Below are 24,570 nucleotides of genomic sequence, written 5' to 3'. Positions count from 1 at the left end.
CTATTTGACATTCGACGCGCCGTGGATTTCCGGTAATACGAGCGGAAGTGTGGCAAAGCTTTCGACTTCCGGCCGCTCGTTTTCACTTCCGTTAGCGTAGTAGACGTGAGCTGAGTGCCAACAACGTTCCGGTTGTTTCCTGATTCCTGTCGCCGTTTTTGCACGACTCCGAGGAAGAGAACTCGGCGAAAAAGTGACAGCGTCCTGAAAACAGGACGGATAATATAAGAGAAGAAGAAGAGATATAATTGACGTTTCTCGTTGCTCGCTAAATTCAGCTAAGTCGTTGATCCTTTCGCCTTTCGGCTTCTCGCCTCGTGCATCGACAGTTTCTTTTTTTTCACTTTGTTCGAACACTGTAGAAAAGAGCGGCACGATGACGGACAATCGTAAGTACCAGTGAAATTACGCGCGTAATTAACAATCGCATAATTATTCCTTGTAATGTACGAAGTTTCGGACGTTTGTTTGCCTTATTACGCTAGACACGAGTTGAATGGGAGAAATAGCGTCGCAATCATTGTTTCTCTTTAAGCGGTTTCGATTCACGAAAATGGCGATTAAGCAAAGTTGTTGTCGAAGATAGCGAATAATGCTGATTCTATTAAGAATTGCGAATATTTTCTTAGATATGTTAAAGAGACGAATAAAATTATCTATTTCGTATATAATCAATAATTTTGTATATAATATAAAAAAGTTAAGTATATTGCAAATTTGTCAAGCAATTTTTGAAATGTTTGCGAATTTTACAGAATACTCCAATTATCAGCAACAAGGATATAATCAGTACAGTCAACCACCACCTTCGGCTGGTCAGGATACATCGTATCCACCTCCCTCTGCAGGCACAGGTGGCTACAATCAGTATAGTCAACCACCTCCGAGTACTGGCACCAATTATGGCAGTTATGGTAGCTACGGCTCTGGTCAAGATTACAATCAGTCTCAAAGTCAAGGAAGTTATGGACAGAATTACAGCGGAGGTGGTAATGCGGGTGGTGGAGATAGCGGTAACAATTACGGTGGAAATTATGGACATGGAAGTAGTGGAGGAGGTGGTGGAGGAGGATATAATCGTAATTCTGGTGGTGGCTATAGTGGAGGTAAATATTTCTTTTCTATTTTCAAAATTTTTGTCTTCTTTTTTATTCATGTGTTGGTTTTTTTTTATAGCTATATCTCGAAAATTTATTTTATATTTATTTTATGTATACTATTTTATATACTATTTTAAAATTTACTTTATATACTTACATTTTATATTAAATAAAATTGATATTTATATTGATAAAAAATGTATTTTATTCTATATTGAATGAAATTTACAACTATATACTATGTACTCTTATTCAAAGATTATGTTTGATAATTATCTCATCATTTGTATATTTTCTTAGGCCAAGGAGGTGGCGGCGGAGGCGGTAGATATGGCGATCGTGGTGGTTATGGAGATCGCTCCGGTAGTGGTTACAAGTAAGTTTATTTTCTGAACTTTTAATATATACTTTAATAAAGCGACAATTCGGAGCAGTAGACTCCGACGTGTTAAATTAAAGGCAACAGCCACTGCATTCACAGTAATTGATTCAAGCGACTTTATCGAAGCAAAATCAAAGGTATGCAATGAAGTTCTTAACGCCAATAATGGAAACTCTTGTTGTATCATCATTACGAACGGTTTTATGCCCGGTTGGGCGTTAATATGTTTGAAGTATGCCTACAGGTTTAACTGACAGATATAACTGAAGTAAAAGAGGTAAAGAAACAGTATATGACAAATGACGTAAAAAAAAAGGTTGTAATGTCGACACCCTATTCGCTGGTTTTCTGAAACTGTAGCAAACACATAACACACACGCACATACAAACATGTAAACGACGTACGTACGTATATGTATATGTGTCGTAGTTACGTGCAATATTCGGTCTTAAATCAATCAAGACCGATAAAGCGATTGATGTCGCCACTGGGACCACTGTTGTAATATTATTTCTATTAGGCATATATTAAATACGATTAGGCAATTACAAGGTATTTAGAGTCTATCGTAAGAGATTACAATCTATTATCGTGTAGGCATTTTTCGTAAAAAGCATGTTTTGAGAATAAGGTGGATATGTGATATATGTATGTTATATTCGCATATAACACATTTTTCTTTAATCTAAATGATTTTACTTCTGCGTATTGTTACTTCCAGCTGTGGCGTATTGGTCTTGTCATAAACAGGTATATTTTTTGGAAGATAATATTTTTTTCTATTAAATTACTGATATAATCAACCCTCTATATGAAGTATACAGACACATGAAAAGAGCAAAGTACGTCGTGTGTCGACTGTGTTTTGCATTTAGAAATTTCCCAACTGCAACAGAATCAACGGCAAATTATGGCGGATGCTTGGCAATATTTTTTTACTCGCGGCAAACGTTTTGTACTCGCAATACACAAGTAATCTCTTACTTTTTTGTTTGAAAAATGACGAGATATGTCGAATTAAAAAAGACTCGAGGGATGCTTCTTTTATATTCAAGATTTGCTTTTCTTTAATATAACTTGTGTTATCCGGCTCGAACAGACCGAACACTCTGATGTAATTTCGTTTTTTGAATTTTTAAGTGTTATTATTCTCCATATGTGTAAAGATAATCTCTGCATGCTAAAAAGAAAAAGCAGGACCGACAAACGTAACGTCGACAAACGGGAAGCCGGTAAATCTAATGCAAATCATTTAATGACTAATGACTGTAACAGACATTTAGACAAATAGGTACATCAGTCAAGAAGAAACGGTGGCGAGCGGCGTACGTACGATTCGCCATGCATCGATCGATCGATCACAGTCTGTCCATGAGTCAACTCATTGGTATATCTGCTTCTGTGTTTTAGCAGTGGCGGTGGCCGTGGTGGTTATAACAAAGGTAAATGCACCAGACTGTTTGTACTAGTCTGGTGCTAAAATATTCTAGCTTACACTCTATTTATTACGATTTTAAAATACTCGGTTACTCGGATATTATATGAAAGGGCTGCTATTGCAACATTGTTAGGGGAAGAGTTGTAAAATAATTTCTCAATGGTAATTAATTATTCACCATGCGATACGATACATTCGCAAGGCATTTATTGAAGCGGGAAAACGAGGGAGAGTAAATGATCAACTGTTCTAATTCCACTTGAGTATATCATTGAAAGAGAGACCAGAATATTATATCACCAATTGCTTTTTTTCCTATGCACAGCAACGTTATTGTAAAAAAAAAATATTTTCCAAAAGCAGGACATTTCGTCTAATTAAAAAAATTTAATGTTTTATATTTTGTAAGATAACTGTATATAATATATATATTATATTATATATATATATATATATATATATATATATATATATATATATATATATACATATATATATATATAAAACCAACCACAAGTAACGCACTGTACGGTGACGTCGTTCAGTGCGGAAGTGTTTTGAAAAATCGCTTAAAAGGTTGAAAGAGGTTCCTAAAAAGGTATAAAAAAAGGTATTACGACATGGACATTATACGTTTAATATGCGAAAGAGAAAGCGAAGTAGAACAAAATAGTTATGTAATATGATTATCGTATAGATTTTTGATATGGTCATACTACTATTTGAACGCGATATTTTTAAACTGTATAAGCATAAGCACATGAAAAATATGTATAATATGAGCGCGAAAGAAAGGAGTAAATAAAAGGCAGCTGGTGAGCTACTTGCCGATCTATGATTTAAATCTTTAAGGACAAGAGATAATGTTGCAGCCCTTTTGTATGTTCAGCTGCAACCTTGTGTTCTGTATGTATCGTTAGGTATTAATTGGAGTATTAGACTGCTACTAATATACATTAAGTTTCTATAAGTAAAATGATATACGCACAGAAGAAATTAGGACGTATATACCGCAAATATAACGTCATTCAAAATATACAAGAAACTACTTCAAATTATGAAGATGTGTACACAACAAGTCATCAATTATTATTTAGTAGAGTTGTGTATGAAATGTCTCTTTTCTTTAAATTTTTTTTTAAGACTCTTGAAAAAAGTGCACAATATTATTCTTAACGGGTAATATAAATTATGCGTAATGGCAAAATAATTAAGAGGTAAAATAATGTTCTATAAGAAATATACATAAGGAGCGTATACATATCTAGTTGTTAAATAACTAATATAAGTTTGGTAATATGTCCTACGAAAGAAAAACTTAAATGTTGTACGATTTACTCGTAAATATTGAATCGTAAAACTAGAATGTATAATCCAAACGAAACTGGTAATTTATTTTTTCTGCTTATTTTTCAAAAAGAAAAAAAATGACAAAAAAGTCATACAATATCGAAGCCGCATATATACAAAAAATTACAATTGGCACGATATCGTAAGACTATTAAAAAAAGTGTGGAAACTAACATTTTGAAAACACAAGCATTATATCCTTACTAAGAATTGTCACTGTGTCATTAGGAGAAACATGAGAAATTTTTTTATATAGGACTTGATAATTTTTATCAAGAGTTGTGTGAAATTTTGAGAGAAGATATATGGACAGTGTTTCAAAGTTCTTTTTCTCATGATATCTTGTAACGTCCAAGTTACATAAAGAATTGCGACCAATATACTATGCTATGAAACACTTTCCTTATACCTTTAGATTAGGATAAAGTAGCTCCGGGATCAATAGAGACACGCGAAAATATTTTTTATCTTAGACGTTTCTCTGTGCGACGAATCATGACTTTTGGTCCATTGCAGGAGGCTACGGTGACCGTAACAGCAGCGGTGGTGATGGAATGGTTACCCAAGAGGATACTATCTTTGTATCCGGTATGGATCCTTCAATCTCCGAGGAAGAAATTTGTCAACATTTCGGTGCAATCGGTGTGATCAAAGTACGAATCTTTACACACGGATACATATTTATAACTCTATATAACATTAAATGAGTATTTCGAGATAATACAATGTTATCTCACGTTAAGAAAATCAAACAGCATTTAGAATTAAATGTGAAACTCAAGTAGTATCAATATAAATATACTCATTTTAATGAAACAGTTGTCTAAAAGTTTCATGTTTCTAGCACGACAAGCGCACGGGCAAACCGAAAGTTTGGATGTACAAGGATAAAAATACAGGAAAGTCGAAGGGAGAGGCGACAGTCACTTATGATGATCAGAACGCCGCGCGTTCGGCCATTAGCTGGTTCGACGGCAAGGAATTTAAGGGATGCACCATAAAAGTACAAATGGCGCAGCATAAAAGTAGCTGGCAGGGTAATCGAATGGGCGGTGGTCGTGGTGGCGGTGGTCGCGGTCGCGGAGGCGGCGGTTTTGGTGGTCGCGGTGGTGGTGATCGCGATGATCATCACCGTGGAGGTGGCGACGATCGTCGCGATGGCGGAGGCCGTGGAGGCGACTGGAGGTAAATTATACTTTTATAATTTTTCCTTAATTAATATATTATTACTATTTATCACTTATAACTAACGCTAAAGAAAGATATTGAAATGTATTGAGAAAAAGCAATTGTTACAAAAAAAACAAAATTATTTGAAACAGATGTCCGAATCCCGATTGCGGCAATACAAATTTCGCTTGGCGAGATCAATGTAATCTCTGCAAAAGCTTAAAACCGGAGGGTCTCGGTTACGGCGGTGGCGGTGGTGGTAGAGGCGGTGGTGGTGGTCGAGGTGGTGGTGATCGCGGAAGCCGAGGAGGATTCAGAAACGATCGAGGCGGACGTGGAGGTGACAGGGGTGGAAGAGGTGGCGGCGGTGGTTTCCGAGGTGGAGACCGAGGAGGCCGCGGAGGCGGTCGAGGTGGTCCTATGAGAGGAGGCGGCGGGTAAGATTGCCATGTCTTCTCAATTTGCGCGAAGTCCTTAAAACTTTATGAATTAACTTGTATGTTTACTCACATTATTCTTTTTTTAATATAAGAAAATACATACAAGAATTAAAAGAAAAACCTATATGAAAATTATATATATTAAATATAAAATATATAATTATATATATACATATATATAATTTTATATTATATTTAATAATATTTAATAATAATATAAAACAATATAATATAAATATTATATTATAATATTATTATATATATATATATGTATATATATATGAAAATATAAATCTATATATATTAATTGTGCATAATTTTAATACATTTTGTTTTAGTCGAGGCGATAGGGACAGGGATCGTCAGCGACCATATTAATTTGATATTCGTATATAGTCGTACGACTGTCACTAAACGACTTATACACATTTTGTACACACAGTTTCAATGCTTGTACATTTCGCTAAGTGATAATCACTTCTTCATGTCATATACTTTTTACTTTCTTTTTTTTGCGTATAATTTTTTATATTCATTGAAGATACGAACTTATATGTACAATTATATGTTCGTGTATGCAAAACTATTATTCCTATATAAAATCAAATCCAGTAGAAAATAATAAGTAAGGCTTAATGTTGCATAAGCATGTAACTGATTATTTATCACCCGCTGTCATTTAAATAAAATATCTCATAAAATTAAAAGAGAGAAACTTTTGAAAAAATTTATTTATTGAAAGTTGAAAATATAATACAGTAAATTTATGTTATATGTATGTATACAAATCTGATGGAAAATTATATAACTCAGACATATGACCAAAATAAATAGATCTTCGTCTTCGTAATCGGACACGAGAGAAGCCGAATTTCTTAAATAAACTGTATTTAATATTTTCCTTTTTTTCATTATGATAAATATATTTATATAGTTTTGTAATATATCACGTTTATACTATAAAGAGATGTTATGCATATATATGTGTATGACGTGTAGTTATCGGTATTTATATAATTTTTCGGTATGTATATGTACACAGATACCTAGGTATGGATAGATTACATGAAGACCTCTAGAATGGATTTACTTGAATGCGCCACGATCACTCGTTTTTCTTCACTCAATCTTTACGCTTGCGTGACTCCTTGGCGGACAGTTCCTAAAATAAAAATATATACAAATATTTCTAAATTCTTAAGATAAAATTCTTCCTGAACAATCAAAATTTTTATACAAAAAAAAATAGCGCGGTAGTTCCAAAAAATATCTACAAAGAAATGACCAAACTAAAATCATTAATCAGTTTCCAAAAATTTCTAAATATTAATTTGTCGCAATAACATCGCGTTTGGCTCTTAATCGAGATGAAGATGGAGTTTATTAAAAATAAAATCATTAATTTGTCAAAATAATTTACCTTTTGCGTAAGTATCACAAGGAGGTGTCGGAAAACACCTACAAAATCGATGAACAAATCCAAGGAGTGCATGATGAAGTCTCTGCTGCCCATGTGATGCTTCTCAATGATCAACTGCGTATCATAGATGACAAAGCCGCAAATCACGAATAATCCCACGTACAAATGCATTTGGTAGATCAAGGTCGAGCGCAAGAGTAGATTGGCGAAGGAAAGCAGAATCATGATATTCAAAATGCTGATTAAAGCACCACCAAGATACAGCCAGCGACCACGTTCGGCCAAAAGTGCAGAAATGCTGAAGGAAACGAAAACTACCGTCGTACCTGTAATCAGTTTATTACAACATGATCATTTTATACATACATACATATATTTGCACAATTTCAAAACAATTAACTTAGTAGTATTAATCATTTGTCGATAATGACAATCTTTCTTTTTCAAGACGCACAAAATAAATTATTAGGAATTTGTGACTAAAATTTTTTTTTAATTTGCTTTATTTTAGAAAATTGTAAGAAATAGCACTCACCAATTAATGCTGTTACTACTATACTCGGATCTATGCTGATTACCATCTCGAGCAAGGGACCCAATCCGAAACCAGACAGGAATGCAAATCCCAAAAGGTAACCGAGGCGCAGTTTTTGATTTTTGCCATTATCAGGCGTTGACATTAGCGCAATAAGAAGACCCAAGGTACCAAGAGTCGTCAACAGATTAGCCTGCAGGAGCTGCGTGTGAATGTGTATATAAGCTCCTATGGCTGCTGATACAGTTGAGAGGGACAAGCAACCATAGACATTCTTCAAGTGTTGTCTGACTGGTGCATTTCTAGAAAACATTAATAATTGCTAATTAACATTACATTATTTTGCATACTCAAAGAATATTGAATTTTATAGTCTTGTGTTATGAAAATCTATTTGTGATGCAAGAATCTCTTCATTTGCATTGTGAATGCATATCTTTTTCCTATAATTTAAAATCTACAAAAATTAAATTTTACATGAAATATATTTATTTTTTGTGCTTACTTAATCAAAATCTCAAGATAAAGGTCTGGTTCATCAATTTTATCTCTATAAATAGTATGATTCAATTTTTATCTTAATATTTACTGTGTTCTCCCATATAATGCAAAACTTAAGTATTATTTTATTATATGTAATTTAAATTAAATAAGTAAAATAGTTTGATCTTAAATATTTTTTAATTGATCCAAAGTTTTTCACAAGATATTGTCATTGTTGCAACATTTTTAACTCTGAAAATAATTTTGTAGCTGCATTTTTTTCCAAGAAGATATGAAAATTTAACGATATCTCAGAATGCTATGAATGTGATAGATATCGCATTTATGTCATCATTACAAAAACAATACCACAAAATAATCAGTTAATGTAAAGAGAGATGAATTTGATTAGATAACGTTCTAGAAACCGTTCTAGAATATTTTTTTCATATCATTCTTTTCTCTCTCTATCTCTCTCCTTCCGGTACGTTTACGATGCGTGAACTCTGAACCCAGATAACATTTCCACAGGTATATAGGCGAAATTCAAATAAGCTTGTCTTACAAAAAAATATGTATTTTCTCTCCAATAATTCAATATATTATATAGCGACGCGACTAAAAACATTATATGGATCTCGAAAAGTTTTATATAGAATGACGTCTTCCACACACACATACATATATATACCTGTATATATATGCACATACTTCTATTTTACATTAAATCTTAATGATAGATGACATTGAGAAGTTTGAAATCGATTTTTCCACAACGAAAATATCGGGGAAGGTCATTATTATAGTCGCGAGTGCCTCTTTCGACATTAAGCAAAGTGCTCGCACTTTCACTATATATGTATATTCACATATATATACATATCTGGACATAAATTGCGTTGTCATATATCTATACTTATAAACGAAGATACTCGTTTTGGAATGTCAAACATGAAAGTTGAAGGTCATCGAGTATCGCGACGCATAAATACATGCATATATATACATAAATCGTATAAATTTTATCGCTAATCATCCTTGGTGGAGGATATGGAGGAAATAAAAACGGGTCCGGAAAACTGCGTCGCGAACCAGAGGAGAGGAAAAAAATCCTGAAGGATCCCACAGATCCGTTTCGTCGCGGAAGGGAAATTTTGCGCGTCAAAAAATATGCATAATATATTACTTACAACGTGTTGGTGAAGGAATTTACAAAAGTGTTTAGAACCGCTGCCATAATTTCGCTGTCGCTCGGCTGCCTCTGAACTGGACGACTGGAGTCTGCTTTCTGACGATCGACAGACGCGCTTGATTAAACCCACGTTCACTCACTCGGATGACTATACGGTATTTATTCACCTCGTCGAGGTTCCCTGCGACGCGCGAGAGACGAAATTGTCGTGGCGAGGTCGAGGAATTGTATGCACTTACGTAGCCGATACTCGCACGGGGGACACGTCAGTGATATTTCTACTACGCGTAAAAGCCAGACCGACGAGACAGACGAGGATAGGACGAGAGAGAACGGACGTGTTCGATTGGGTGGCTCCGCGGCTCGACTAGATGGCGACAGCTCTGACGTGCTATATTTGCAATGTCATGTCTTTTTTTTAAATTTTGTTCGATTAACAAAAAAAATATTGCGATTTTTGTCGCATTTTATTATTCCACAGCTGTTTTCTTATTAGCTTTCTTTTTTTGCAAATTTTTTATCGTCCCCTCTTCGATATACTTATTTGATATTAGAGAAAAAAATTTATAAATATAATAAATTATATATACATATAAGTATTTTTTTAATATCGAGATAGAAATCGAAATTTATTATAATGGCTGTTTTTTTTTTTAATATCTCAATTTTATCATAAAATTTTGATATGTAATTAACATATAAAAAATTAACTTATCTAAGAAGCTATTCGATTGTTCAATAAGCAACTGGGAAGGCAGAATTATTTTTTTACTTTATAAAACTGCATGTACTATTTTTAGAACGATAAATTACATTGACAAAATTATAACAGTTTTTTAGAATCCTATAATTAACACATGAAATAACCATATATCCATATTGAACATATATCCATATAAACTAAATAAAAAAGATATGACGATGTTAATGATAACAAAATACTTGTAAATTTATACACTCTTTCTACATGGTTTTATAATTGTATCTTGCACAGCTATTATAAAATCCTACATTGCTTTTTCTTCAATTATCTCATACAGTCTTTGCATTCGATATATGTTCAAAAATTATGATAATCGTAAACTGCTGAAGTATGTTTACTATTAATTATTTCCAGTTGATAGAAAAGATTTATAGAATGTGGATTTGTTTTTGATACACTGCAATATCGTTCTTTTTATACACTCTGCTATATAACGCTATTGATACAATCACTTTTAATAAAATTTATTATAATTGAAATGGTTAATAGTGAATACTTTGAACGCTATATAACTTCCATCATAATTGTATTACTTAAGCAGCATTTCTAAGATTGAGGACATTGTATTCTTCCAACATCGCCACTTTCTGATTGACTATCAGTATTTTCAGATGAATTATCATGAGAAGAGTCATGAAAATGTAAATCATCGTCGTCGTCGTCGTCGTCCTCATCATCATCGTCATACCGATTCGGATCTTCAACTCCATGACGCGTATAGAGATGCTAAAAAAAAAAAAAAAAAAAAAAAAAGACAATCGTGAAACAAATAAAGTAAATATGTATATTTTCAAATTTCAATTTATTGCTAATTAACAAAGATTTTTAAAAAGTTTAATTAGTAAGAATATATGACAAAAAAAAGATAGATACTAATGTATTACTTACACGTATTCTTTCTCTGTGACGGATATGTCTCAGTAAAATCCAAAATAATTGCCCATCAAATGTATCAGGCGTATTTTCTTGCTTTCTATTTTTCATATTGGATATAACACACTTAAGGAAAAAAGAAAATTATATTATAAATATAATTTGATTTTTTATAATTTTATTATGAGAATAGATTATATAGTAATATTAATGCAATAGCATTATATAGTAATTTTTTTGTACATACATCACTCAATGATTCCATTATTGGTGGTTCACTGTGTGAAGGCACCCATATTTTAACATCATAATCTAATCCACTTGTTGCAAGAATGGGAATATGAGGGTGTCCTTCTAAACAATTTACCTATATAATAAAAAAAAGTGTTATTTTCTCTCCTATCATAAAAAAATTTATTTTATTTTCATGAAGTAAAGAACTCACAACTCCTTGTTTATCCCCATTCATCCATTGTACAACCGCTTCTGTATTTTTGTCCCAAATAAATATGTTACCACAATCAGATCCAGATATAACATATTCACTTTTGGGTCCAAAGAAATTAACACCTTTTACTGTAATTAAAATATAAATAATATTAAGAAATTACTTAAGGCATTAATTCCCAAACATGTGAATTTTAAAAAAGATATATTAGAGAAAGAATTATCTAATATAAAAATTAATTAAAATATTTATAATTAAATACCAAATAATTTGTGCTGAAACATGTTAAAATAGTCATATAAAAATCTAAAATTGGAACTATATATTCTCTTGTTACAATCATATGTATGCGCAACATACCTGTTGCACTATTTCTATGACCTTGATATCTATGAGCGTAATCTACCCGCGGTGACAATAATCTATCAAATAGATATATATCTTCATCATTATATGATGCGAGAATTTCAGTTCCATTATGATTATATACAGCACACGTTACATGCGCGTGTTTATTCCCCGTCTAAAACAAATTACATATGTTGTATATAAGATTGCAAGCTAGAACTATTAATTTTTTTTATTATTATTAAAAAATTAGATTTGTTCAGTACAATAGAATAATACCATACCAAGTGATCAGGGCATAATTTATAAAGTGGCGTCGAAACTTTTCGTCGATCATACACTCTCACATAATGAGAACGGCCCCCAACGCAAAATTCATTGCTATTAAAAGGATTAGAATGTATACTATATAGTTGAACTTCTGATGAACCTTCTTTTACTACAAGCAATCTGTGGACAAAAATGTATTATACAATAAATGTGTGTGTATACATCAAAGAATAAAAAATTTAGATTTATGAGCTTTTTAATCATGATATTATATTGTTTAATCAAAATAAAAAGGCTATTATTACCTGCTTGGTTTGCTCTCTCGGACATCTATGGAGAATACTTTTGCATCTTCTCCAGCAGAAAAGACTAGATGAGGTGTTTCAGGATGCACAGCTAATTTATGCGATGGTCCACGATGTGCTGCCAGTCTCTTTGATGTATTATGTTCAAGATCCAATAAACGTACCTGACCATCTCGGGCACAGGTGACCATGAGGTACTCCATGTCCAATGGTAACCACTTAGCCTAAATGTAAAAAAATTATTAAATACATAATACAAATTTAGAAATAACACAATACAAAAATGATTAAAAACACAAACATATCTCAATATATTATGTTGTATTTAAAAAACCATATTAAAACGTACTTGAAACACATTTCTCGTATGTCCACTCATAAACCAATGACGTTTTTTTCCTCTAGCCCAATCCCAAATAATAACTGCTAAATCGTCAGAGGCACTCGCTAATAAATTTCCCTTCTCATTAAAGTTTAAGGCATTTACGCAACCCTGTAAATGATAACCAGATATCAATATAACAATAGAAAAATAATTCTTTTGCAAGATTCTTATTACAATGTAAGAATCAGGTAAATCAACATAATGTTTATAAAATAGTAAATAATATACCTGATGTTCATTAAGATTGTACATAACTTTGAGCCGTTCTACTGTATGTAAAGAACCGTAAAATCTTCTTTGGAACAGTGAATTGCTACCTATTTGGCGGTTTATAATTTCCGGTACTACGCACCAATTCGGTGGTGGTTTCTCTATTTTTAGGCAACGAGGTGTCTCTTCCTCATGTTCTTCTTCTTCATCCCATTCATCCTCATTAGCTGCTATCCATTCATTTGAATCACCTATCCAAAATCCAGAAATCTACATCCAAATATGTGCAACTCTAATAACAACTATACAAAAATATGAAATACCTCTTTCATCTTTATATCTATCAGCTCCATCATCGCGCGTTTCTGATCTTGCTCTGCGAGTTCCCGAACTTTTATTTGATGGTTTATTATGAGCAGATGATTCATTTCTAGTACTGGCAGATGCAACATTTTCTAAAATTATATATAAAATATTTTATATATATTACATTTCATTTATTAGACAAGACTTTTAAAAAGGCATTTGCTTTTTAAAAAAAATTATAAAAATCATAAATAATAAAGATATGTTCAATAATCGCGTTCTAATATGATCAAAAATTTTATTGAGCAAAACTAATAATCACCTTCATCTGTATCAAGTATGGAAGCTTCCCTTGCTGCCTCGTTTGACAAAGTATTCCCAGAACTGTCTTCATTATCACTTGTTATATTTCGTCTCTTACGATAATTTCGTTGTTTCACTTTTGATTTAGTTTTCTGAAATGGTACTGTGTCATCGTTTATATTTTCTCCCTCAATATCTTGTACACATTTATTTAACTTCTGACGTTTATTCGAATCTTCATCTGAACTGTCGTCCGACTTTTCCATCGATGCACTATTGGCACGTACTTGACCTTTTGAAATACTTCTTTTAGCCTTAGCCTGTTCTGTATGCAATACATTTGATTCGTTAACAGAAGAAGATAGACTACTTTCTTGTGAAGTAGTTGCTTCTGATGCATCTGCCGAATTAATAGTCTTACAAAAGATATCTTTTAATGTGTCATTAGTTTTGTCACATTTATCAGTTGTTACTTCAACATCACCTCCCATAGAAAGTTCCATTGGTTCTTGCACTTCTTCACTTTGCATAGTTTCGCAAACAAAGTTGTTATCATTCCCTGCATGACTAGCATCTTTTAAGGTGACATTGCTTTCAAATGTATCAGTAGAACTATTTACATCTGTTGAGATGCTTGCTACTTCTAAAGTGTTATTGCTATTTTGTGTTTCACCTTTGGAATCCATCTTTTGAAAATCATACGTACACTTCTGTTACTTGTCTAAAACGTCAGTAATCATTTCTTTAAAGAGATGTTTGATATACGTAACACACATCGAAAGTTTATATCTGAAAAAGTAATATATCAATTTTGATTTAAAAAAAACTTATAAATATTCAATTTTTATATGATACAAAAGATTGCACAATCAACATGAATAATATCAACAAATTAGTATTAAAATATTTATATTTTTCTAAAATAACATTGAGACTATAATAAATAAAAAAATAGATCCCTGTTAAGTTTGTAACTAAGAATAATTAATCGCTAGACAATATTTATCAAAGAGTACATATGATATTTATGGATAAGTTTAGTTAATTGCGTGACATTTAATAATCGTTATCCGATATTGCTCGTTAATACAAAACCTGTCATTAGCGAAGACGGAAAGGCAAGAGATTGCATTGCAGAGGTTTGACAATACTAAGAATTAAACGACACAACGAAACGATGTCCCAAATAGCGATGCAATTACTCCCTCGCACATTAACATAAATTCGATCGTTCGCACATCCCTATTTTCTTTCTAAATGAAATTATTTGCTAAAATGGCCAGCACACATATATATGACGCGTGTATGTAATTATTATTATTATCTCAATTCTCTCATTAGAAAATGTTCTTTATAAATGTCTAAGCTAAATCTCAACGTACGTCGAAAAGAGTTTGGATATCGAAAGGAGATGCAAATCACAAATTACAGATGAAACAAGAAAATACGCAAAATGAAACAGATGATTCGATAGGATACACTCACCCTCACCTCGGAATTCTTTCACTTTAACGAAACACGATATGGCTATACATGTCCTGTTCCTATATACGTTTATATATATATAATATATATAATATATATAATATATATATATATATATATATACTAGTACGATATATATAATCTATAACAGTATATAACGCGATTGCTTGTCCACACTTTCAATTGCCTTTGACAAGATATGTAAATACAATGACGCAACTTCTTTCTTTCTCTTTCTCTCTCTCACTTTCTATAATTATGAAGCCAAATCCTGACGGTCATGCGCGAATTAATATGCAACAAGGAGGACAATATATAGGATCCAATCATTTTCTGTTACAGATCTAATTTTGAAAAAACGAGATGTTGATTGGTCAGCTTGCAGGTCACATGTTATTCACTATCTAGAAATGCAACCATATAATCTTATGTATACTTTTTTAATAAGAGATAATTCTCTTAGTAATTAATAAAACATTAACATTCCAATGTTATCGCAATCGTCATTTCAGATAATTTTTTTCCTTTGTAAATTTATTCTTATTTATATAAATTCCCTTAATATATTCTAAATTTTCCTTAATACATATTATAAAAAAAAATTACAGTATGGGTTTTATTTTTAGATTTATTTTTTAGTAAAGGACACACAAGATTCTGTACAGAATGAATTATGCAATACTGCTGGCATTGGAGGCGATCCTTGGCCACAAATCTGCACATTCTTTCGCGACAGGTCCCGTGATAGCTGATCCTTTCATTTCACCCTTATTATTGACAATCACACCAGCATTGTCCTCAAAGTATATAAATGTTCCATCCTTCCTGCGAAATGGTTTCCGTTGTCGTATGACCACTGCAGGCATCACTGTAAATGATATCAATGTGCTATTATTCAAGATTTTTTTAAAAATATAAAAGTGACATTTTTCATCACAAGTAAAACAAAATGAAAGAAAGTGATTATTTACCCTTTTTTCTAAGTTCAGGCTTTCCCTTTTTCACAGTGGCTACGATCATATCACCGGATCCGGCTGCTGGCAGACGGTTCAACCGGCCCTTGATTCCTTGTACTGCAATGACATACAAGTTCTTGGCACCTAAAAAGACAGTTGTACCATTATAAAACATGTTATAGAAGAATGATTTCCTCAAGTAAAAAATTATAGTGTCAACATTCATACATATACAAATTAATTCTTTACAATTTTAAAGTATATGCTGTACAAAATTATATCTATACAAATGTTTTCTTGTTTCTATTATAATTCATAAGCTCTCAGAAAGAAGAAATTTATACTAATTGTATTACAGAGTGTCTAGTAAAATTTGAAAATAAAATTTAAGGACATTTCAAGGAAACTTGCACAATTTCCCAAAAATGTACAAGAAACTAAAAACTTATATTTCTTTATCAAGTTCATATAATTGCATGTTAATAAAAATTAATATATGTATTACAAATATTAAATACAATATTTTCTTTAAAATCTATAAGTAACTTATGCGTAATATATTTTTAGACTTCTAAATAAAAAATATATTATATGATTTACAAAATAAAATATTTTTACTCGAATAGTCTCAACTGCTCTTTTAGCTGAATGTTTAAAAGCAACGAAAAAATCAAAAAGCTATGAAAAATTTAAGCACATATTACTAGGATTTTTAAAGAACAAACAAAATTCCAGAACATTTCAAGGCTTTTAAGGACGACTAAACATCCTGTATTAGTATTGATTAAGCATATTGTCATTATTATTAAATCTTTTATTAGAATTTTTTTTTAGTAAATTCAATTGTGCACATAGTTTTCATGGAATTAATCAACAGACTGGAATACTCAATATTGTGAGATATTTTCGCTTTAAGATTAAATGAAAAAAAAAACACGTGCACTTTATCAGCAAACCGCGACATTGCTTTTTGAGGTTAGGTATTATGTTAAATAATTTTTTTGTGTACTTACCAGTATTATCGGCGCAATTGATAACCGCACCAACCGGTAAACCCAAGGATATCCTGAATTTGGCTCCAGCCGAACCACCACGTCCTTAAATGAGAATATATCGTATTAAAAAGTGACATGAGAGTGATCACCGATTTTGTACATATCAGTCATTAATAAGCTGTCAGTTTCGTTTCGTCAGACAGGCCGAACGTATTTTCGTCCTTTTGCCATTTAATTCGTAATCGATGCATCGTCCTGACACTGATTTTTATAGATTCTTCTCGTGCTCGATTACACTTACCTCTCTTCGACATCTTGAATTAATGGAAAAGAAGAAATATACGTACGATGTGAGATAGGGATGTTAATGACCAGGTGACGTAATCCCCAAATGTCAAATTCCCTAGTTTTGGTCTGTTCCTTTTTTTGACTTTTTTTTAGTGAAAACGTGAAGCGATAATTTCCGCCAATCACGCGTCAAATTGAAATGCAAAATTATTTGAAAATTAAATCTAACCTAAATTTGAATGTGTGAAAGTTTTATAAAAAATAGAGATAAATATATATATGTATATAAAATAAAATATAAATATTATGAAAAAATATCTATAAAAATAAGAAATCACAAGTACAGGTTCTTACAAATCAAAACAATAACAGTAAAACTTTAAAGTGATTTCAGAATTCAAATACGACAATGGCTAAAGTATTAAATCTACTGAAGACGATACGAAATAATTGGAAAAAATCTGTGTTTGGAGTTACAGCTTTCTCGTACGGAATTTCGTACGGTAAACAACAATACGAGTAAGAATTTTTCCTTATTTTTTATATTCATATTTGTAATATCCTGTACATTTGTTTACTCGCAATTATAAAAGAACTTTTATATTGGTAACTTTCATATACTTTTCTAATGATTTTTATGGATCTTTTATTGAATATAATTACATCAATGTATATTCTGTCCACTATTGTTTAGTGTGGAACAGTTAATGCGTGAGTGTTGTGAAGATGTAAGCAGATACGGAGATACTGTTTGTCCAACAAATGTCAAACCTCGCCATGTAACTGTTATTTTAAATCCAGCGGCCAGGAAAAGGTTGCCACAAAGTTTTCAATATTGCATAGAAATTCATTTATTCTTTGCTAATTATTTCTTTTTTTTTTTTTTTCAGGAAGGCCAAAAAGTTATTTGAGAAATATTGCGAGCCTCTATTGCATCTAGCTGGTATTTCAACAACTATTGTTGATGTACAATCAGGAAGTCATGCACGTAATGTAATAACAAATTTGGAAACTCCTACCGATGCTATTATTGTAGCAGGAGGAGATGGTACCTTGTCAGATGTTGTAACTGGTTTAATGAGGAGATATGAGCATAATCTTCATTCTGTTAAACAATGTCCCATTGGTGTTTTACCATTGGGAAACACAAATTCAATCGCGAGCATGTTTTATCAAGGATACAAAGATTTAGCTGATGTACATCACATGATTGACGCAACAATGGCAATTATTAAGAATAATCTTAAATCAATAGATGCTATTGAGATCAAACCGCTGGAGGTATATATCTTTATTGTTTTTCACTTTTTTTAAACGCTAATCAAATTCAGATTCAAATTTTATCAACTTTATTTTAAGAACAATCCAGAAGATCCCATAAAACCGGTCTATGCTGTAGGAAGCATAAAATGGGGAGCTTGGAGCGATACACATGCTCGTATTGATAAATATTGGTATTGGGCTTCCTTGCGCAAGTACATTTCTTAATTTCTTTAAAACAAAACTTTTTATACATGCATGCATCTTCTCTTATGTTCTCTCCTCTTGAATGCAATCAGGTATGCAGCTTATGTATTCAGTGGTTACAAATCCAATTTAAATTGGAAATGCAATGCAGTAATTAAATATACCAATCCTTGCAAAGGATGTTCACATTGTTACTCCAAAGATTCATCTTATAATCAGTCTACAAATTTGAATAGAAGATGGTGGCATGCATTTTTACCAAAGAAACAAACACTCATTTCTAGTAAATAAATATTTTTATATAATTGTAGAATAATGAACTATTTTTATACACAAACATACAAAATGTTATTAAAATAAAATAATGTACAAAATTACAAACTATAAAATATTGCAACAAATTTGAAAAATAAGTTTTTTGTATTAAAGTAGAAAAAAGGTACAGAGATAAATCAGATATTTTAATAACATATTATTTTTGTGTGGATTTACATATATTTTTAAATAGAAATTATATGATGTAATTTTATGAGATATATTTCAGATAATCATATCGATTATAGTAAAGTAGTGAATGAAGATTGTGGCACATTTTATGAGATACCTATTTCAACAACTGAACTATGTATAACAACAGAAAATGTAATGAATGTACAGGTCCAATCAACGCCTTCATTAAAGGTAGCTCTAGGTAATGGCAAATTTAAATATATTTATTATTTAAATTTGAAATATATATGTATTTAATGATAAAAGATTTGAAATTTAATTAATTACATCAAAGGTCCAGAAAATATTAGTTATATTGCATTTGTTGAGAAAGGATGGAAACAAGAAATGGACAATGAATTGCCAGTAAATTCGATATTAGATGCAAAAGATATTGAATTATATCCCGAAATGGTAAGCCACATTTTTTTATAAATATTAGTAAAATTGTTCTCATCAATATTGATAAGAACATCTTGGGAAAATGCATATTAAAGATTATTTCAATCATTTTATATTTTATCAATATTATCTATCTTTTACGAGATTTTAATAATATTAATGATTTTATATTTCAGAAGAAGGAAGATCAAATGTTTTACATTGACTACGAAGAGTACGAGTTAAAATCAATTCAAATTAAATTACTCTCACAATCTATAACAATATTCTATCCTGAATCATACAGATAACATATGTATCCAATAATATTAAAAGAACTATTCAAAATGTATATAAATGTACATATGTCGTATTTACTATTCCGTATACGGAATTTAATACTATACAGTATACACGATAATTTTTAATTTATTTAAAAACGCTAAAATATAAGAATAAAATATATTCGTTGATTAAAATATTATATATAAAAAGATTATTTAAAAATATTTGCTATAAAAAAATAATTTATTGTAGCGTACAAAAATATTTTGATTACATAACTGTCGTTAATTTACAGAATATATTTTTAATCTGATATAATAATCGTTTAGTATAACGTTTACTAAAGATTCGATTACATCAAAGTATACTTCTCTAATAATTTAATTGTTGTATTGTTTTTTCTTAAATTAATCTTTCTTTAAAAACTGTGTAAGATACATATTGTGAGTAATCTACTAAAACGTAATTGCTTTCTCAAAATCTTTATATACCTATATAACTTTTTGATAAGAATGTGTTTAACAAAAATTAACTACCTTATAAAGTAATAAACATTTTTACTATTTATAAAACTATACGTTATATTTATAAATATTTATAATAAAAATATTTTATTATTTAATATTTTTTAATCTATTCTCGTTTATCAAATACATTTCCATCAGAAAGTTTCGAGATATGGCTTAGTAGTAATTATAAGCTTGGATAATGTTTCAAAGGCCCCTGAAGGTCATCTATATTTAAAAATTCTTTTGTAACGAGATTTGGCTTAAATAAGACAATACTTTAAATATTATAATAACCGGGATCTCTGCAGACTGCAAGATAATAGATAGAAAAAGAATTCCAAAATCGTGAATCTATTATAATTTCTATCTATTCTATTGTCATTTATCTTTTTAAGATATATTCGATGATGGTATAATACTACTATTTTCCGAACAAGAATTCTTTTCGCAATCCTTACTCGTAACTTTGAAAAAGTTTAATAAAGAAACACTTTTTGTTGGTTTTGTCACTTTTTGAGGTTCAGTCGATCGCGACCTCTTGGATCTTCTTCCACTGGGAGTCACTTGAGTCTTAGGAGTAGACGGAATTGATTCTTGACTCTTGCTCTGTTCATATCTTTCTTTTCTAATTTTTGTCAACCAATCAACATTCTCCTTGTATTTTTGTGGTGAAATCTCTAACAAATGCGGCGCTGTACCGTCTATCACAAAATTTGGCAAGTTTGATGTAGGCGAGAAAGGAGTTTCTTCAGTCCTGTTTGGAATAAATTGGCTTGTGCTGGGCTCATCCGAATCGTAGTCTCTGTTCGAAGTAGTAGCAGTTTCGACGCCAGAACTAAATAGCCTTCGCATACCACGATTATCTGTATGAACTCGTTTTGCGATACTCTCGTGATTTTCATGAATAGGAGATAAGATATATTTTCGTTTTCCCTCAGATCTCGAGCCCATTGTCATTTGCAGGTAACTACGTTTAACAGGAATGTGCTTGTCTCTCTGATAGTCTTCATTACTAGATTCTGGAGTTGCAACTGTGGAGTTTAAATTCTATTTAAAATTAAGAAACTATTTATAAGGATATAAAAGAAGTTTTTCCTGATAATTTGCTAAAAAATTTATAAAATGATTCATTTCGAGATTTTTTAATGTACTAAATATTGAAAATTTTTATAAATTTTATACTGACAATGTTTTAAGCTTACCTGAAGTGTTATCTGAACTTGGTGTAGTTTCATGATAGGTGATCGAACGTCGAGAAGTAGTTGGGGTAGTTTCTATTTTCATATTTTCTAATGAATATTTTTCTACAATTTCGGCTCGGCCACATATTTTTATTTCTTCGTTTTCTATTTCGTGTTCCAAACCAACCTTCCATATTCTGTGGCGAGAATCATCAGAGCAAGTTACTATCTGCAATTATTTTTAGAATTAGAAAATATTGCATAAGACTGAAAATATGTAGATTATAATTCTTATTTTTCAGAATTGTCAAATAACAAACTTGAAAAGCATACAAATGATTTTAATTTTAATCTAATATAATAAATAATATTATATTTTATTATTTATATATTATATTAATATTTTATAATTTATGTAAATATTTATATTATATAAATATTTGAATATAAATTATTCATTTGTGTTATTATTAGTTACATATTATTATTGTCATTATAATTCTTTTGTTACATATAATATAAAATATAAATAAATATATATTAAGATTGGTTACCTTAGTTTCGCCAACACTACACCATGCAATACAAGTCACCTCTTCTGTGTGGCCGCAAAGTTTAACTAATGGTATTCCCGGTCTATTAGTGTGCCAAATATACGCCAATTCATCACTAGATCCACTGGCAAGATAGCGGCCATCAGAACTCAAACAAGTCTTTACATAGTATGTACGATTTTGATGACCATAATATTCTGCCACTGCCATAGAAAATTGTTAATTGTATTTTATTGAAATTGGAATATATATCAATGTATATTTTGAAAAAAAAACACTAACCTGGTTTGCGATTATATGACGATATGTTATAAGCATATACAATATTATCCATGCAACTTGCATACAATGTAATTCTAGCTGGACATATCAACAACGAAGAGAAGCCGTTCCTAGTACTATTTCCCGCGTAATTCATCAGATGCTTTGCTGCTGGTTCTTTCTTGTGGACAGTGTAATTCTTCCGCAAATCCCACACCTTTATTAAACTAAAGAATAAAGAAAAGATATAGATTATATATTCCTACACAGATATTTATAAATGTAGAGATAATCTTACCCATCGCCTGCAGCACATGAGAGTAATGTAAAATCATCTTGGAATACTAAACCAGTAATACTTTGCGCTCGACTATATGCCTTCCGTTTCGTATGGCCTGTAGTAACAATACTGTGTGCATTAGCAATGCAGTTATCTGGCTTAGGTTGATCGGTATGGTTGGCTCTAATATCCCATATCATAATAAAGCCATCTCTGGCACCCGTTGCAAAGACCGCTAAATTTTAAAAGATAATAAAGAACTCTAAATCCATTGATATATTATAATAAGCAATATTTTCAAATTATTTATGCAAATACATGCTCTATTACAACACATATTGATAAATTACAAATAAAAAAAATTATATTAATAAAATAAAATAAATTAAAATGTATTAAGATGTATCTCTATTTTGTTTGTGAAAATATATACTTTTCATGTATAACTTTTTTTAAAGAAACATAAATATTGATACTTCCTTTAAAACAAATAAGATACCTTTGTCCTGATAACGAAACACTGCTGTTTTTACACTTCGCGTGTGTGCATGAAAACAATTAATTTCTTTTATTTCAGGTCTAGAAACATCCAATAAACGTGCTGTATGATCTCCTGATGCTGTAACCAGTTTTAATTCCCCAGGCATCCATGCAATATCAAAGATAGCGTTACAATGTGCCTTAAAGAATATATTTTTTATTAACATGTCTGTACTCATATTGTGAAAAGCTCGTTCATTGAATCTATCAATCAAAATAAACAAGTCACCTGTGTTCCTCCCAATGGTTGATTAGAGTTTTGTTTAATTTTTGTATCTTGAATGGCAATTTTTCCATCTTCGTTTGCTAAAGCGAGCACTTCCTCGTATCCTGGCGTGGTGCAAAAACGGCATGCAAACACTGGTGGCTCAGGATTATAATCAGGAGCATTTACATTTGGTGCTACTCCACGATAAAGATCATCAGAGTGACATTTCAAGCGATAAAGAGCGATGTCATAATCATGTATCAATCCTGCAACAAAATGTCATGCAAATGTCAAAGTAGAGAGCCTTGTCATACAGTACATTATTACACTTTCATAATTAATAATTCACAATTAATTCATAATTAATCATTTTTAATATTTTTAATACTTAATAATTAATATTTTTTTATAATTAATAATTAATACATTTTTTTTAAACAAACTACTTGCTTATAAAATATAACTTTAAGCATACAATCGGCTATAATCACAATACAGATAACCTTTGTTTTCTCACGCAAAATATATATTTATTTTTAATCTCTCGCGTAAAACGCATGTATGCTTGTTTATTTACCAAATCCACGTTCTCGTCTTTGAACAGCATTTGTTATATTCATCTTTCACCGCATCAATATACGTTATAAAATTATTTTCAAAACTACTTCAAGTTATTGTTTACACGCACGATGTCATATACATATATACGCGGGAAATCTTATTTCGCGCAATTATTTTTGTAGGTTGTGTTTGTTTTCAAGTCGCACGATTGGCCATCGAATAGAGAAAGATTCGAGGGATAGTCTAATTAAAATGGGAAAGACAATATGGCGCAGCTAATAAAATTCGCCGTTCTGCATCGTCCATTTTGGGCGCCTGCTTGAAAACTCCCCTTGACAGTTCACACGTCGATGACGCAAACAGCTGATTTCGCCATAAATTTCTTCGTGCTCCGTCTGAGTCTCTTTT

The 24,570-nt window shown here is 31.2% G+C and overlaps 6 protein-coding genes across 14 annotated transcripts; 2 read left to right on the top strand and 4 right to left on the bottom strand.

The window, feature by feature from the left end:
• Nucleotides 1-241: 241 nt before the first annotated feature.
• On the top strand, nt 242-7,924 carry LOC114946039 (RNA-binding protein FUS). 3 transcript variants are annotated; one of them, XM_029322420.2, is made up of 8 exons: nt 242-389; nt 756-1,106; nt 1,401-1,476; nt 2,894-2,925; nt 4,788-4,924; nt 5,116-5,456; nt 5,594-5,878; nt 6,220-7,924. In XM_029322420.2, the coding sequence occupies exons 1-8, from the start codon at nt 377-379 to the stop codon at nt 6,257-6,259; spliced, it is 1,275 nt and encodes a 424-aa protein (XP_029178253.1). In that variant the 5' UTR covers nt 242-376; the 3' UTR covers nt 6,260-7,924. The 3 variants fall into 3 exon arrangements, with proteins under 3 accessions (XP_029178253.1, XP_085341402.1, XP_029178252.1); XM_085485276.1 differs by having other exon boundaries at nt 320-389; nt 2,897-2,925; XM_029322419.2 differs by lacking the exons at nt 242-389; nt 2,894-2,925 and having other exon boundaries at nt 836-1,106.
• Nucleotides 6,595-9,841, bottom strand: BI-1 (Bax Inhibitor-1). Its single transcript, XM_029322422.2, has 4 exons — nt 9,510-9,841; nt 7,837-8,138; nt 7,302-7,627; nt 6,595-7,043 (listed from the first exon to the last, which is right to left on the bottom strand). Exons 1-4 carry the CDS (start codon nt 9,554-9,556, stop codon nt 7,005-7,007), a joined length of 714 nt encoding a protein of 237 aa, XP_029178255.2. The 5' UTR covers nt 9,557-9,841; the 3' UTR covers nt 6,595-7,004.
• A 594-nt stretch (nt 9,842-10,435) lies between these two features.
• On the bottom strand, nt 10,436-15,440 carry LOC114946057 (DDB1- and CUL4-associated factor 8). Of its 6 annotated transcripts, none has more exons than XM_029322458.2 (12): nt 15,208-15,440; nt 13,742-14,511; nt 13,437-13,568; nt 13,132-13,364; nt 12,868-13,011; nt 12,519-12,742; nt 12,228-12,393; nt 11,956-12,118; nt 11,593-11,723; nt 11,395-11,514; nt 11,163-11,273; nt 10,436-11,000 (listed from the first exon to the last, which is right to left on the bottom strand). In XM_029322458.2, exons 2-12 carry the CDS (start codon nt 14,406-14,408, stop codon nt 10,821-10,823), a joined length of 2,271 nt encoding a protein of 756 aa, XP_029178291.2. In that variant the 5' UTR covers nt 14,409-14,511; nt 15,208-15,440; the 3' UTR covers nt 10,436-10,820. The 6 variants fall into 6 exon arrangements, with proteins under 6 accessions (XP_029178291.2, XP_029178295.2, XP_029178296.2 ...); XM_029322462.2 differs by having other exon boundaries at nt 13,132-13,343; XM_029322463.2 differs by having other exon boundaries at nt 13,132-13,340.
• A 377-nt stretch (nt 15,441-15,817) lies between these two features.
• Nucleotides 15,818-17,542, bottom strand: RpL23 (ribosomal protein L23). Its single transcript, XM_029322489.2, has 4 exons — nt 17,460-17,542; nt 17,177-17,260; nt 16,179-16,307; nt 15,818-16,075 (listed from the first exon to the last, which is right to left on the bottom strand). The coding sequence occupies exons 1-4, from the start codon at nt 17,470-17,472 to the stop codon at nt 15,879-15,881; spliced, it is 423 nt and encodes a 140-aa protein (XP_029178322.1). The 5' UTR covers nt 17,473-17,542; the 3' UTR covers nt 15,818-15,878.
• A 112-nt stretch (nt 17,543-17,654) lies between these two features.
• On the top strand, nt 17,655-20,145 carry Mulk (acylglycerol kinase-like protein Mulk). Of its 2 annotated transcripts, XM_029322487.2 has the most exons (8): nt 17,656-17,965; nt 18,141-18,260; nt 18,337-18,727; nt 18,806-18,921; nt 19,006-19,196; nt 19,458-19,604; nt 19,698-19,816; nt 19,981-20,145. In XM_029322487.2, the coding sequence occupies exons 1-8, from the start codon at nt 17,856-17,858 to the stop codon at nt 20,092-20,094; spliced, it is 1,308 nt and encodes a 435-aa protein (XP_029178320.1). In that variant the 5' UTR covers nt 17,656-17,855; the 3' UTR covers nt 20,095-20,145. The 2 variants fall into 2 exon arrangements, with proteins under 2 accessions (XP_029178321.1, XP_029178320.1); XM_029322488.2 differs by lacking the exon at nt 18,141-18,260 and having other exon boundaries at nt 17,655-17,965.
• A 629-nt stretch (nt 20,146-20,774) lies between these two features.
• l(2)dtl (WD40 domain-containing protein denticleless) lies at nt 20,775-24,418 on the bottom strand. Its single transcript, XM_029322484.2, has 8 exons — nt 24,179-24,418; nt 23,623-23,867; nt 23,353-23,533; nt 22,872-23,088; nt 22,595-22,800; nt 22,313-22,515; nt 21,780-21,987; nt 20,775-21,608 (listed from the first exon to the last, which is right to left on the bottom strand). The coding sequence occupies exons 1-8, from the start codon at nt 24,219-24,221 to the stop codon at nt 20,968-20,970; spliced, it is 1,944 nt and encodes a 647-aa protein (XP_029178317.1). The 5' UTR covers nt 24,222-24,418; the 3' UTR covers nt 20,775-20,967.
• Nucleotides 24,419-24,570: the final 152 nt, after the last annotated feature.

The sequence above is a fragment of the Nylanderia fulva genome, unplaced genomic scaffold (assembly GCF_048542155.1).
Source record: "Nylanderia fulva isolate GAGA-0341 unplaced genomic scaffold, ASM4854215v1 Scaffold36, whole genome shotgun sequence".
In the NCBI taxonomy this organism is placed as follows: domain Eukaryota; kingdom Metazoa; phylum Arthropoda; class Insecta; order Hymenoptera; family Formicidae; genus Nylanderia; species Nylanderia fulva.
Note: the sequence above shows the minus strand (reverse complement) of the source record. Positions and strands in the feature narration are given on the sequence as shown.

Bases quoted from the DNA above. Each gene is read 5' to 3' on its own strand.
- LOC114946039 (XM_029322420.2), top strand. The intron at 2,926-4,787 runs GTAAATGCACCA...GGTCCATTGCAG, and splicing joins CCGTGGTGGTTATAACAAAG to GAGGCTACGGTGACCGTAAC. The intron at 5,879-6,219 runs GTAAGATTGCCA...ATTTTGTTTTAG, and splicing joins CCTATGAGAGGAGGCGGCGG to TCGAGGCGATAGGGACAGGG.
- BI-1 (XM_029322422.2), bottom strand. From the start codon at position 9,556: ATGGCAGCGGTTCTAAACACTTTTGTAAATTCCTTCACCAACACGTT. The intron at 7,628-7,836 runs GTGAGTGCTATT...AACTGATTACAG, and splicing joins AGTAGTAACAGCATTAATTG to GTACGACGGTAGTTTTCGTT. The intron at 7,044-7,301 runs GTAAATTATTTT...TTTTTATTTTAG, and splicing joins TTGTGATACTTACGCAAAAG to GAACTGTCCGCCAAGGAGTC.
- LOC114946057 (XM_029322458.2), bottom strand. From the start codon at position 14,408: ATGGATTCCAAAGGTGAAACACAAAATAGCAATAACACTTTAGAAGTA. The intron at 13,365-13,436 runs GTATTTCATATT...GATTTTGGATAG, and splicing joins TAGATATAAAGATGAAAGAG to GTGATTCAAATGAATGGATA. The intron at 11,001-11,162 runs GTAAGTAATACA...TTTTTTTTTTAG, and splicing joins GTCACAGAGAAAGAATACGT to CATCTCTATACGCGTCATGG.
- RpL23 (XM_029322489.2), bottom strand. The intron at 16,308-17,176 runs GTAAGTACACAA...CTGTCTTTTTAG, and splicing joins CAATTGCGCCGATAATACTG to GTGCCAAGAACTTGTATGTC. The intron at 16,076-16,178 runs GTAAATAATCAC...TATCATTTACAG, and splicing joins GCCTGAACTTAGAAAAAAGG to TGATGCCTGCAGTGGTCATA.
- Mulk (XM_029322487.2), top strand. From the start codon at position 17,856: ATGGCTAAAGTATTAAATCTACTGAAGACGATACGAAATAATTGGAAA. The intron at 18,922-19,005 runs GTACATTTCTTA...GAATGCAATCAG, and splicing joins TATTGGGCTTCCTTGCGCAA to GTATGCAGCTTATGTATTCA. The intron at 19,817-19,980 runs GTAAGCCACATT...TTTATATTTCAG, and splicing joins TTGAATTATATCCCGAAATG to AAGAAGGAAGATCAAATGTT.